At 42.2% G+C, this 14,806-nt stretch overlaps 1 protein-coding gene across 6 annotated transcripts in view; it reads left to right on the top strand.

Moving 5' to 3' along the window:
* mgll (monoglyceride lipase) overlaps positions 1–14,806 on the top strand; it is a 21,799-nt gene extending 6,993 nt beyond the window's left edge. For all 6 annotated transcript variants that reach the window (XM_058084788.1, XM_058084786.1, XM_058084785.1 and 3 more), the window contains 6 exons: positions 1,956–2,065; positions 3,998–4,134; positions 9,409–9,519; positions 9,776–9,865; positions 10,981–11,196; positions 11,264–14,806. In XM_058084788.1, coding sequence (XP_057940771.1) covers positions 1,956–2,065; positions 3,998–4,134; positions 9,409–9,519; positions 9,776–9,865; positions 10,981–11,196; positions 11,264–11,395 — 796 coding nt within the window. In that variant the 3' untranslated portion in view covers positions 11,396–14,806. The remainder of the gene's footprint in view (positions 1–1,955; positions 2,066–3,997; positions 4,135–9,408; positions 9,520–9,775; positions 9,866–10,980; positions 11,197–11,263) is intronic.

Raw genomic sequence — 14,806 nt, 5'->3', positions numbered from 1 at the left:
GTGGAGTGAAGCTGCTGCTGCATACTTGTTATTGATATGTGCACTCGGCCCTGAGGGACCCCACAAGTGACTTAACGGGATTTAGTGGCTCCTTCCGTGAAATCAGTGAAACCATTATATGTGACATCAGATGTGATAGGACAATAAATACAAAAATGTACATGCCGGTTCAGATGGTTACATTAAATAGTGATTGCTGGTTGCATTGAAATGTGCCTGACACTCTGAAAAACATGCTTTTGAGGTTTTGGTGACGTGTCTGCACTGTGCACCTGCCAGGCAATTTACCACCGTGTAGGGTGCGCTTCGCCTGCGCCAAGAATAGATCAGGTCGGAGCTTTGGCGCGCTGAAAATATGGACACCACGCCAGTCTACCAAATTGGCTGTGCTGGACAATGTGAGTGACAAGGTGACAATGTGTATGATGAGTAACTTCCTGCGTGTATTTTTCTTTTTTTTGTGCATTCCCAAGTCATCTTCAGGCAGCCTGCAGAATTAGGTTTCAGTCTGTGCTTGTTTGGACTTGCTTTGCATTGAGGAGATGCCAGCGGGTGACCGGTCTCTGTCGTTGTTTTAACAAGGCTTTTTATACACAGTGCTCTTGGGCAATGTAAACATTATCAGACACCAGTGAAGTGGAAAGTCATTGTTCCTGAACAGGCACTTCTTTCTATAGCGTGTGAATGGGTGTGAAAAATCAGACCACTGTGACATGTTGCTTATCTGCTGTAATCCAACCCAACCAACCTGATAGACCTGACAGGATCATCCGGGTACCAACGCTTGATGGGCTGTCGCAGCAGCGGCCAGGTGACCGGTCTGAAGAAGACTGAATATAGCGGTTTAAACATTCATTCATTTTCTACTGCTTATCCTCACGAGGGTCGCGGGGGTGCTGGAGCCTATCCCAGTTGTCTTCGGGCGAGAGGCGGGGTACACTCTGGACTGGTGGCCAGCCAATCAAAGGGCACATATAAACAAACGATCATTCACACTCACATTCATACCTATGGACAACCTATGGAGTCGCCAATTAACCTAGCAGGACAAAAACCCACGCATGCACAGGGAGAACATGCAAACTCCACACAGAGATGGCCGAGGGTGGAATTGAACCCGGGTGTCCTAGCTGTGAGGTCTGCGAGCTAACCACTCAACGACCGTGCAGCCCCCATTTGAAACATGTTAAGATAAAAAAAACAATATACCCAAAAAACATGTATGAATATCAGAGATTGAATATATATTCATGAATCAGACAAAATGAACTTATTCACGCTATTGTTTTCTAAGAAAAAACAGAATTGTATTTAACTGTATTTGACTCACCTTCCATACTGTACATACTTCCTCCCATCAGCACCCCACAACACTTTCACCCTGTTTTGGTGTGTTCCCTTAATGCTGTTGCTGAAATGCATTTCAGCTAATTGCTCACTGATTGAAACTCCAAATGTTTTCTTCTCTGCACTTTGGGGTTTTATTTTAGAGTGGAGGAACGCTCAGGCAATTCACAGCTTCCCTGCTCTTTATTATGCACTGGCAAAGTAAGACTTCGAAAAACCTTGTTTCAGAGCTGCTGGAGTTTGCATTAATTAGTGAACTTTTAAAGGGGACCTATTATGCTTTTTCCACTTTTCTAAGCTATAAATGTAGTTAGAATGTTGTATTCTCGTGTTAAATGATGCTAAAGTTTCAGATAATGAGGTTTGTGCATTTGGAATCGAAGTTTGGGATGGCTCAAAACGCTTGGTTTCAAAAGGTGTCATAAAACTGTCCATTTGTGATGTCACAGAGGGGCGGACCTCCTTATATGGGCATGTCTGTAAGCAGATAAGCGCTCTGCCCTCCCCAATAATTTCCCATACAGTTGCAACGCTTAATAAGATTATATTCTGTATTCATACGCAACAATTGACCCCATTCTTGAATGTATTTTATTCTCTCCTTTCAGGGCGCTGGTGTTCATCGCCCACGGAGCTGGGGAACACTGTGGTCCCTATGACGAGATTGCAGAGACACTAAAGGAGGAGATGTCCCTGCTGGTCTTTGCACACGACCACGGTGAGCCACTAATTAGTGTACTGTACTGTTCTGTTCATTCTTGCATATATTTACACCTACACTCACACCCAGGCACAAATACACCATGACGAGCCTCCATGACGTGTGCTTACATTCCAGGGAAACACAGCTATCTCCTAGTTGGGTAGAATAGTCCACATTTTTCCCTTGGTCTCATACTTTATAGCAGTGAGTTTAAGCATGTAAGGCGGGCCTAAAAAAATCAGGGGAGGTGCTGCAGCTTGAGAAAAAAAAGAAAAACATAATTTTCCAACATAATACATTCCATGATGTCTGTGGCATGATGCCGTTCACTGGACTAACAATGCTGGCCTTTTTTAGGCCTGTGTGTAGGCTTCCAAATCAAATCCTCAAATTATGCAGACACCCACTGACTATTGCACAGTGTGTATTTGGTCCATATAGACCAAGCATATTTAGCATATAGACCAAGCCATGTGCAATGAACTATGACAACATGACAACTAGTTATTATCTCGACTACCGGAGCGCATGAGTACCCGAGCAGTCAATAATAAATCCACAAGGTATAATTACAACCCTTTTACAAGTAGAAATATGCTTACATTTCTACCTCAAACTTTCCATTGACTGTCGGTGTATTTGCATTTGATAATTTTAGCCATCTTTGGCATGGTTGCGCTTAAAAAAACATTGCTAGCATGAATATTTTTTTTTTGGTCCATAAATGTCACATGACTCCACTTTTTGAGCATGTCTGTTCACGAAAGCTCAAACAATAGCATTCATTCATTCATTTTATACCGCTTATCCTCACAAGGGTTGCGGGGGTGCTGGAGCCTATCCCCGCACTCCTTAGGGTGAGAGGCAGGGTACACCCTGGACTGGTGGCCAGCCAAACACAGGGCACATATAGACAAACAACCATTCACACTCACATTCATACCTATGGACAATTTGGAGTCGCCAATTAACCTAGCATGTTTTTGGAATGTGGGAGGAAACCGGAGTAACCGGAGAAAACCCACACAGAGATGGGGGTGGAATTGAACTCATGTCTCTTAGCTGTGAGGCCTACGTGCTAACCACTCGTACACCGTGCAGTCTCAAACAATAGCAAATTCGACCGAAAACAACTTTATGGTGACGTTGCTATGATACTGGAAAAGAATGTCATGTCATTATCATAACGAATAATGCCCACTCACACTCGGAGAAGAAAATACTGTTAACCTTTTTATTGAAAGCCTGTCAAACCTAACTTCCCTTTTCTATTTCACTGTCAAGCAACATCATTTATTAAAGCCTGCAGCATGCACGCACTACAAAACAAAAGCGCATTTTTCATCGAGGTCTGCAAGTAGAAAATAATCGGTAATCACTGCAGCTGCAGATTGATATTGATTGGTGCGTATTGACGTACGGAGCGTTGTACGCATTAAAAGCACACAAGATGAAGAAGGTGTCAGATGCATGTGATGAGAATGTGAGCTCGCTGGTGTAACTGGATCACTGGTTGCCATGGCAACCGGCATCACCCCTCAGTTTCTTCTGCTGCATGTGCCTCTCTACCATGTATGCATGCACACATACCTTCATACAGGTCCGTGTGCACACTTTTCAGTGCATATGTACCATATAGTATAGTGCCCCCATTAATTGACGGGTATGTTTTTTGTTTGTTTGTTTTTGGTAATGGCAATCCCTGCAAATAAACAAAGCTCATATGAGACTTTTTCTTCAGAGATGCACAGTCGTCAGTCCTGAATAGCATTGTCCGTTTTCCTTTCAACGTCTGGAAAAATTAGCCTCTTCCCTTTTAAGAGGTGTTTCCTTGCCTCAGTCACCAAAGCTCATGACGAGTCTTCACATGTGCGTTGACATATGACGTCTGGGAATTGGTGCTACAAAAATGATACTGACTTGCCTTGGTTTTTTTTGCCGCCGCAGTCGGCCACGGTCAGAGTGAAGGAGACAGGATGAACATCAAGGACTTCCAGGTCTACATCCGAGACTCATTGCAACACATCGACCTGATGAGGTCTCGTCACCCTGACCTGCCAGTATTCATTGTGGGCCATTCCATGGTAAGGGGCATGTTTTTTCTACACTTTAGTGGGGTATATCTAAAGCAGTGGTCTCAAACTTGCGGCCCGTGGGCCAAATGCGGCACGCAAGATGCTAGTTTGAGGCCCCCACCTTGATACCAAAGTTTAATGTTGAAATGACAGCTTAAAGCTGTGTGCACACCGGACACAATTAACATAATTTTGCCCCGCCCATACTGTTACCCTACCCTGTTACCCCGCCCTGTTTTGATTTGGATTAGCAATGAAGCTAAAGGCTTATGACGCTGGGTACAAATAAATGCAGGAAATGATTTGGAATAAAACGGAAAATACACGTCAAGATAAAGCATCTCATCAAACATGTTGTTAAAGTTATGACGCTGCTCCCAGATGGAACTGAGTACGATGCTAACTTGCTAATTGGGTAAAATTATTAAGTTTCATTAATGTTCATGTTAAAGGTTAAATAACTGTTAGTACTGTACATTTGAATCTGAAAAAAATAATTTCTCTACCAACTCTATGTGGTTTCTGACGTTTTTCTTATTTTTATAAGTTTTATTATTGTTTTACTTATTTATTACTGATTGATTGATTTATTGTCTTTATTCTTAATTTGTTTATTTATTTATTTTAATATTTTGTGTATAGAAAAATAAAAATTAAGATATTTGAGAACAGTGGAATGTTTTATCAGATATTTTGGTGTGGAAAACCGGAACCAAAGTACTGAAAAAGTGTAGGGTATAGCAGAAGCAAAACCATTGAAGATAGTTTTTTTATTGATTTTTTTTCCAGTTTTTGATAAATGCGTTTTGGGTTTTTTTTTTTAAAACCTGATGCGGCCTGGCTTCACCCAGAACCTAGCTCCGGTGGCCCCCAGGTAAATTGAGTTTGAGACCCCTGATCTAAAGTATATCCAAGTTTACTCATGGCATTGCAACCAGTCTTGCTTCAGTTTTCCGCATTTCAATCCCATTCCTTTGAAACCAAAGTTGACCAGGCCATATTCAAGGCGACTTCATTGTTGCTGCAGTGTTTTAATAACAGGCTTCATATTCTTCCAGCTTCCAACTGTTTGTCTATGCTCTGTATCCTGTTACTGTTATCTCAGACTTGTTGGATGGATTTCTTTTCATCAATATGACGCACACAATAGAGGACAATGAAAAAACACCTGTGGAGTTCAGCAGAATGTTTGCAGAGATAACGCTGATGGGATTTTGCCTCACACGGCTGCTATTCACTTCAGTTAAGGAACTTCTCATTGAAAGCAGGTGGAGAACCGCACTGTATATGTATTACAGCGAGCAAACATGACTATACATGAGCAAACAAGCGTGGGGTGTCCCAGCTTTGTTGACCGCTTACAAACAAGAGACAGTAGTATGACAGAGTAATGCATACAGTAATAGTGGTACAGAGCAAATAGTAGCGTATATACAGAAGAACCTAAAAAGCTGAAAGCCACGAGGTTGTGCAAATCCAATGCAAATGTCAGGTATTTTGCATGAGTTTAATGAGGTGTCATGTTGGTTAAATAGGCTGAAATTAACATGTTTTATCCACAACACTGTTTATTGTGTTTATTCATTGCGGTATCTTAATTATTATTATTATATAATATTATATTATAAAAACCTGCTGAAAATGATCAATGGATCGAGATACATATATCATATATTTGATATTCAACCTAAATATATCGGGATATGAGTTTTTGATTCATATCACCCAGCCCTAGTTGCCACTAGAAGAATAAATGGCTGAATACAGTACAATACAATACAGCATTGCTGTGCTGTCAGCACTGAGCCTAAGTAGCAAAGCAGCAATCTACCACTGGTGTGCCCCCACTGGTGTGCCCCCACAGTTGTGCCCTCACAGTTGTGCCCTCACAGTTGTGCCCTCACAGGCGTGCCCCACAGGCGTGCCCTCACAGGTGTGCCCCACAGGTGTGCCCCCACTGGTGTGCCCCCACAGGTGTGCCCCCACAGGTGTGCTCCCACTGGTGTGCCCCTACAGGTGTGCCCCCACTGGTGTACCCCCACAGGTGTGCCCCCACAGGTGTACCCCAACAGGTGTGCCCCCAACAGGTGTGCCCCCACAGGTGTACCCCATCAGGTGTGCCCCCACAGGTGTGCCCCCACTGATGTGCCCCCACAGGTGTACCCCAACAGGTGTGCCCCCACAGGTGGGCCCAACAGGTGTGCCCCCACAGGTGTGCCCCCACAGGTGTGCCCCTACTGGTGTGCCCTAACGGGTGTGCCTCCACAGGTGTGCCCTCATAGGTGTGCAACCCTGGTGTGCCCCACAGGTGTGCCCCCACTGGTATGCCCCTACTGGTGTGCTCAATGCCACCGCCTCCTGCCACAATATGGACAGAAAAAAGCACAGGAGGAAATGGCAGGGACTAAACAATAGGAAGAGCAGGGAGAACTTGTAAAATGATACCTGTCTTGTGGTTAACTATGGCTTGTTATTAGTAAAAAACAAATTTTACATTCATGGTCTAAATTAAAAATTTTCAAGCATAAAAATGGTTAAGTGGCCAATAATACAAATATAAAGCATTCAGAAGACACGTTCAAACACATGTAAAAATGGCTCATTCAAGTAGGAATGGCAATTCCCATACCCGTTAATCATTCTGATCTTGTCACCTATTGATCAGCCAGCACGCAAGGCTTTTCCATGAACCATATTGTGTGTGTGCGTGCATGTGTTTGTGTTTTCAGTGATTGGCATGCAAGCAAGCAGACCTGTGAGTGTTTGCTGCCTGCATCTTTACCAAGTGAGAATTTCTGGCGAGAACTACTTAGCTGCTCTTTTCACTGAGAGAGAGAGAGAGAGCAAGCTTGTCACTGGCAGCCCAGCCTGATGAATATTCATACAAGTGACAAAGACTCACATAAACAAAAGTTGCAGCCAATTAGTGTCTAGAAGGAGAGAGCTGGAGATGTTTGCACCTACATAAAACCATAATGGTGTCAATCAACGAGGACTGCCATAGCTCTCCATCTCACCATGGGTGTATCCCTTGTATCCTGTGGCTCTCTTTACATTGCTCCAATTCTCTATAGACCAAGCGCTGCAAAAAAGAAGAAGAAGAAAAAAAAACACACAGCAGGATGGAAATTCCCACCCACCTCAACAAAAGCCGGATTGTTTTATGATCCTGTTGGCCTCTCAGTCGTTTTCCCACTGCTCATCAGAACCTCTCACCTACTTTGCTTCCCACTCTTATTAGAGAACTTCCTTTCCTGTCTGTCACAGTGGAGGCTCTTATCATCTGGCTGTCTCTTTCAATCACAGTCTTTGTTCCATATTTAACTCCCCAAATGCTATGCTCAATATGGCTTTTTCGCCTCATTTCATACCGCTCTATGCAAGTATTTCATGTGATATTCAATGAAACACATGCTGGGTTATATGAATAAGAATATGAAAGGCTGTTTATTGAGTGCCAAAAAGTCCAAAGTCCAGTCCCTGAGCCATTTTTAGCCCACGTTGCAGGTGCATACATCATATGCATTGTTTAAATTTCATGGGGGAGGCAATATTGTAAATCCTTGCATGTCACGATGGCCGTCAGGGGAGTCAAATGCTTAAATCATAGATTGTATTCTTTGGCTGCTTTTCCACTGCACTTCTTGTATTTTTTCACTTTTTGGAGAAAATCTGCAACCAGAAGTGAGTCAGATTATGAATTATGAATGATAATACAATACTATGGAGTCGTTTCAGTTGGTTCTCTGTTTTCATTTGTGACCTTCATGCGTGAAGTGCCTTGAGGTAAATAAATTGTTGTGATGTGGTGTTTTGTAAATAAATCGAATTATCATTGTCAAACTTGACCCGAGTTCAATTCCACCCTCGGCCATCTCTGTGTGGAGTTTGCATGTTCTCCCCGTGCATGCGTGGGTTTTCTCCGGGTACTCCGGTTTCCTCACACATTCCAAAAACATGCTAGGTTAATTGGCGACTCCAAATTGTCCATAGGTATGAATGTGAGTGTGAATGGTTGTTTGTCTATATGTCCCCTGTGATTGGCTGGCGACCAGTCCAGGGTGTACCCCGCCTCTTGCCTGAAGACAGCTGGGATAGGCTCCAGCATTCCCCGTGACCCTTGTGAGGATAAGCGGTAGAAAATGAATGAATGAATGAATAAGCCAAACACGTTTTATGGTTTTATATACAGGCTATGTAGTAACAGGCCCATTCCTGACAACATGTAATGCTTACGAGTGTTTTGCGTTATTTTGGTCATTTTAAGAATTACCCGGACTTCTATTCATGTGTCATTGTGAATAATGAGAAAAATCCCCCCCCAAAAAAGTGCAGTTTCCTTGAAAAAAAAAACAAAAAACTGTGGTCTTTCCACTTTTCGGACCTATAAATGTTGTTATAATGTGGTATTCTGAGTTAAGCAATGCCAAATTGTCAGACAATGAGGTTTGTGCATTTTGAAGTGAGCCCTGAAAGACGTTTTGGATGCCTCTGCACACTCCAACTGAAATCAATGCGACCCGGACATCCTTATATGGCCTGCAGAATGCCTGCACTCAGTAAGCGCGAAGCTACGTATCCGGAAGTCCTCGGGAGTGCTTGGGCGTGTGACCAATCACAGCACAGTGTTCGTACCTAGCGGAGGGCCAGGGGTGGAGTAAATTAAACAGACCGTTTGGGACGGACGTAAGAAGTCCATGGAAACACTGCAGAAGAAGTACAGAATCTGGAAGATCTAGAAAGCTTTCTGGTCAGTTATAGCGGCTTATAGGGTGTGTAGCTGCTCTATAGGGAGTCCGTGCTTTTGCAGGGTTGTAAATTTGTATTTGTGCCATTCAACTGCCTTGCAAAGTTGATGGTGACTTTGATATGATGGAACTTATTAAGATTCTAATAGACTTCCGACGATGGGAGTCAATGGTAAAGACGGTTGAAGGCTTTAAAACAGTCAAATATAGGAGATAAACAGAAGGTAAAAGTAAGATTACACCATGAAGAATAGATGAAGGGGGGTATTATTAGGCTCCAGGGCATCCTTAATAATCACAGAGCGGTTCTATCTTTTAGTATCACAGTGCAACATCAGTATAAAGGTGGTCTGAAAGCTGCATAAACCCCTCCACAATGCAATAAGGCAACACCAGATCCATTTTGCCTTGCTTAATTCACCATTAAGTTACCAGTTATCTGTTTTTTCCTGTACTTTATGATAGTCTGTGACAGTTGAGTTTAATATCCACTACTGTGGCTTTTTCAGGATAGGTTTTTTTTTTTTGTACACAGGGTGGAGCAATATCCATCCTCGTTGCCTGCGAGAGACCTACTGATTTTGCTGGAGTGGTTCTGATTGCCCCGATGGTCCAAATGAACCCAGACTCAGCCACGCCCTTCAAGGTATGCCTTATTTTCCATTCTCAGTAAGATTTATGTTCATTGTAATCTGTTTTTCACAGTACTGACTATGTTGCTGTCTTATTCAGTTGTGCTAAAATAACATTATGAGGTGTGAAAAAAAAACGAGAAACAGTTTAACTCAGGTTAAAAAAAAACGTGTTCTCCCAGTCTGCACATCCCTCATGGGCCTGTTAAAAATACTGCAAATGCATTGAATCATTTCTTTGTTTTGTTGTTGTTTATTCACTGTCTGCAGGTTTTCCTGGCCAAGATTCTGAACCATATGCTACCTAGCTTGACTCTCGGTTCCATTGAGTCCAAATGGGTCTCACGGGACAAGAAGCAGGTGGGACATAAACAAGACGACAAGCCAGACGAATTGTTGTCTCTTGCAGCAATGACAAGTACACGGACATTGGAACACAATGGATTTGAGAAGGTCTCCTGTGGTTTGGGGGGTCATTTCTGTGTCCTGTGGACCTGTGTGACCTACAGAAAGGAAGAGACCACCCTGACCCCCGCATTACACAGTGAAGTCCGTCATCCTACTGTAAATGCTCTAATTATAGCCGGACATTTATTTACCTAAACTTCAAAGAGGATGGTGCATTAAAAGAAACGAGGAACTCAGCTCTGTGGGCGAGTGGTTAGCATGTAGGCCACACCCACATCCTCCCACATCCTAAAGTCCTATTTTATGCTCTTAGTCTTTAGCTTTTAACTCCAGTGTTTCCTCAGGGGGGTCCTCCACACTGGGGGCTGTGTCGGGTCTGTTGAGGGGGTGCCATCCTTGGGTCCCTTCGACCCGGCTGGCTGGGGGTTCCTCCCTTTAATGTGGGGGTACGCACGTCTGTCGGAATCGGGGGACCCGGGTGCTGGTCCCCCGATGGCACGGCCTGCGGCTTCTCCCAGTGTGGACGGCCCCAAAGGTGGCGTTTCCTTGACCCTCAGTGCCATGCCATGTCTCCCTACTGTGTGTGATTGTGTGTGTGTGTGTGTGTGTCTAGTATGGATGGTGGGAGGGAGGGGCTTTCTTTGTAATTGTTTTTCCTTTTAATTGTGGTAACTGTTTTTAATTCTGTCTACAATAAAGTTGATTTGATTTGAGCAGCACGGCGGTCTAGTGGTTAGCGCGCAGACCTCACAGCTAGGAGACCAGGGTTCAATTCCACCCTCGGCCATCTCTGTGTGGAGTTTGCATGTTCTCCCCGTGCATGCGTGGGTTTTCTCCGGGTACTCCGGTTTCCTCCCACATTCCAAAAACATGCTAGGTTAATTGGCGACTCCAAATTGTCCATAGGTATGAATGTGAGTGTGAATGGTTGTTTGTTTATATGTGCCCTGTGATTGGTTGGCCACCAGTCCAGGGTGTACCCCGCCTCACGCCCGGAGACAGCTGTGATGGATTATTTTTATAGGAGTAAATAAATAGGTTGACGGAGTCTGTTCATGTTTTTGAAGGTGGAGGCCTACGACACGGACGAGCTGAACTTCCACGGTGGTCTCCGCATATCGTTCGGCATGCAACTGATGGGGGCGGCGGCTCGCATCGAGAGGGCCATCACATCCGTCAGCTGGCCCTTCCTGCTGCTGCATGGTGACGCCGACAAGCTCTGCGACATCCGAGGCTCCAAGATGATGTTCGAAAAAGCTCCCAGTTCGGATAAGAAACTCAAGGTGGGAACGCTGTTTGTGTGCTTATGGACCGTTTTTTGTTACTCTAACGTGCGTGGTCCCCCGCCAGGTGTACGAAGGCGGCTACCATGCTCTTCACCACGACTTGCCTGATGTGGTGGAGTCCGTACTGAAGGAGGTGACCAGCTGGATTCGAGAGCGCCTTCCCGATACCACATTGCCGTCACCACAAGGCTTGTAGACTTAACAACCATGAAGGAAACTGACCACCGCAGCTAAGCTAAAACAATACTAGAACATTCTCCTCTTTCGGGGAGAATACTCCACTCTCTTTGCCTCTTTATAGCTCATATTTTCTAGTTGTTTCTTACGAATACTGAGTTAATCAGCTAGACTGGTTGAAAATGAGTTCAGAAGTAAGTTGAAGTTGTAGTATGCTCAGGTTCGTCGTGCAATAATGACGTTTCACATTTCATTCTCCCCAAAATGATGTGAAAGAATGTTTCACCATAACATTAGACACTGCCAGCACACAAATATCGTTTATATTTAAAATAGTTCTAAATGAAAATGTTACCACTTTCACACAGAGATCCCGCTGCAACAGACGTAACAATAAATCCGCCTGTGCCTTTTACACAGGCAACACAGCCAATCAAAGAGGCCAAAGTTCAAGAGTTGAAAAGTGCTCCCCATTGTGTTATTTCACCTTTAGGGTCAAACTTTAAGCACAGGCCCATATTTCTTGTGTAAAAAAAAAAAATATTGCCCCCATGACTGCTGCGGACAATAGAGTTAGCTGGTTCACACGCTATCAACTTTACTCTCGGTGTAGTGGTTAAGTATCTACAGGACAGACTGAGATGCTAAGTGTTGCATGGAAGATTAGACATCTGTGTGACAAGTGCCCCATTCGCAATGTCACATGTCTTCTATTTCATATACGTTGACTCCATGCCACTCCATGTTTTTTTTTTAACAACCTGTTGTTTACAGAAAGTGCCATTGCCAGCATAGATGGCATGAGGGCATTTTGCTGCACAACATTCGCATTAGGGTGCAGGATGATGGAGGAAAAGGGCAGGAAAGAGACCGAACGATGCACTGGCTGTAACCATGGCAGCACCTTTTATGTTTGTTTTTTTTCTTTTTAAATGTATTCCAATAATTGTGGAGCATGTGAAACAGCATGCTGTTATTGGGGCCTGATCTGTCCTAAGTTATAAATCTACATTTCTGACTCCCAAAAAGATGCACACATGTCTGATCTCGGTCTGTAATCAGCTACCGTGTCATGTATTTGCTGGTCATCAGCTGTTGCTAAGCAGAATTTGCGGGGCTCAGTTAACTAGGTAGCAGGCGGCAGCAACAAAGGAAATCATTGGTTAGGTCACATATCTGAATGGTCACCTGTTGCTAGGCAGATTTTGTGGGGCACAATGAGCTAGCGAGCTGGTGTAGGTGTATTGCAGTGGTATGGCGGAGTATTAGTGCCACATTGAGATTAATAATAATCTGAGATTTTGACAAAGTCGTAAATTTATGACAAAAAACTTAAATGTTACAAGAATAAAGATGTAAATTTACAATAACAATGTCCTAACATAAAGTCTGTACATTTTGAAGAAAAAACTCACATGTATGAAGTCATAAATTTACAATTTTATCCTCTTCAATTTACGACTTTATTCTCGTAAAAAAACACGTAACATTCCGAGAATAAAGTCTTAAATTTCACAGGAATAAAGTTGTAAATTTACGAGAAGAATGTCATCTTTCCTCTTGCTTGAGGCAAGCTTTTATTTATAACATGGCAGCAAAACGGAGCAGTTGAGCACATTATCATTCTCGTAATATCAATACTTTTTTTTCTTGTAAATTTATGACTTTATTCACGTAATATCAACACTTTTTCCTCGTACATTTCCGACTATATTCTCATAATATTACGATTTTTTTTCTCAGAAATTTATTACTTCATTCTCATGATATGAAGATTTTTTTCTCGTGCATTTCCAACTTTATTCTCATAATATTTTTTAAAAATTCTCGTAAATGTATGACTTTATTCTCATTTTATAATTTTTTTCTCATAAATGTACGATTTTATTGGCATAGATTTCTGACTTTCAAAGTCTCCGATTTTTTTTGTGGCCCCAATATAATACAAAATATTGCATATTTGTATGGTCATTTTTTTAGGCAGCGCTGCAGCAATATGGGATAAAAATGAAGGTTGCATATTTGTGTGCTTTGTGAGCCACAATTACCTTTTGCGAGCGGGCAGAGGAACAGAGAAAGAAATTAGTCATGTCACAGTTTGGTATACACACGAGTTGCTAGGCGGAATTTATGTGGTGTCATAATTGGGCCATGCAAGATTACTATTGCAACAACACACCAAAAGTAGAGTAAAAATAATCAGTCTCACAACCTTCAATTTGAATATTTACATATTCTATTCAAGTACCAAGAGATGTTTCTTTTTGAACCACAGCACCATCTGCTGGCTAGGTTGCGGCACTGCTCCACTTAATTCATGTAAGATCACTACTGCAATGTTGACATCCAATGTAATACTACTGTATACTTTTTACAAGCATGCTCTATTTGCAGTTTGCTGTGCATCTATATATTTATATATTAAGTTTGTATATAGATAGCGCACACAATTCCATACAATAATCAGCATGACTGTTACTATCTATATCTAGATTCCAACAGTAGGTAAGAAACGTTTTAAGTGGGTGGGGGAAATGTTGAATGGTGCAGATTTTTTCTTTTTATTTAAATCACCATGACTTTACGACTGTTCCTTAAAAAAGAATGATGGACCTTGATGTGTTTGTAAATGTATTCAACTGATCTAGGCTGTGAAATTTTATTAATTCCTGTATTTCTCCGAGAATCTAAAAATGTACAATAATTTAGCATCTCCGATGAGGCATTTATGAAGCCTTTTTCGACATTATTTCTATATAGTGAGTGATTTTTGAAAGCATATAATAAAATATTGTACTATATAGCATTGCTTATGAAGAATATAGGCTGTTGGAGTTACAAATGTACATAACGTGATGTATACTGAACACACATTCAGGACAATGAACTTTTTTATACCTTATTATATCACTTATAACTTTTTAACATGGGTTCAAAGTTAGTTACAGTCCCAAAAATGGAAAAGCTTCTCTTGTGAGTTTATTGTAACAACACTGTGTTGAATTAATCATAACATTTTGCATTTTATGATTAAAAACAATAAATGTTTCTGTCCCTGGCATGTTTACCAGCATTTTGGGACATAGTAAGAATACTTTGTTATCTCCACTGCATGTATATGATGATGTATAGGGTATAGGCCGCTGATTGGGCCTCACTAGATTCCTGAAAATAGTTTATATATTTTCTAACATGCCTACCTGCTGTATGTTAACATGGGCCTTATATTGTATTGTTTTGTTTGGAGATTGTAGTATCTATATCGTGTTGTTTGTGCCTTATTGATATAACGCCATGACCAAGAGTGGGAGCTGGTTGGTGCAATAACATGTGGGACTCCATCAGGGTGACCAACATTGTAGAGTTAATAAAGAATAGAGTTAATAATTGGTTTGTCTGTCTGTTGAATAAACAGCACTTTTACTCAAAA

Source organism: Doryrhamphus excisus, chromosome 10 (assembly GCF_030265055.1).
Source record: "Doryrhamphus excisus isolate RoL2022-K1 chromosome 10, RoL_Dexc_1.0, whole genome shotgun sequence".
Taxonomy (NCBI): domain Eukaryota; kingdom Metazoa; phylum Chordata; class Actinopteri; order Syngnathiformes; family Syngnathidae; genus Doryrhamphus; species Doryrhamphus excisus.
Note: the sequence above shows the minus strand (reverse complement) of the source record. Positions and strands in the feature narration are given on the sequence as shown.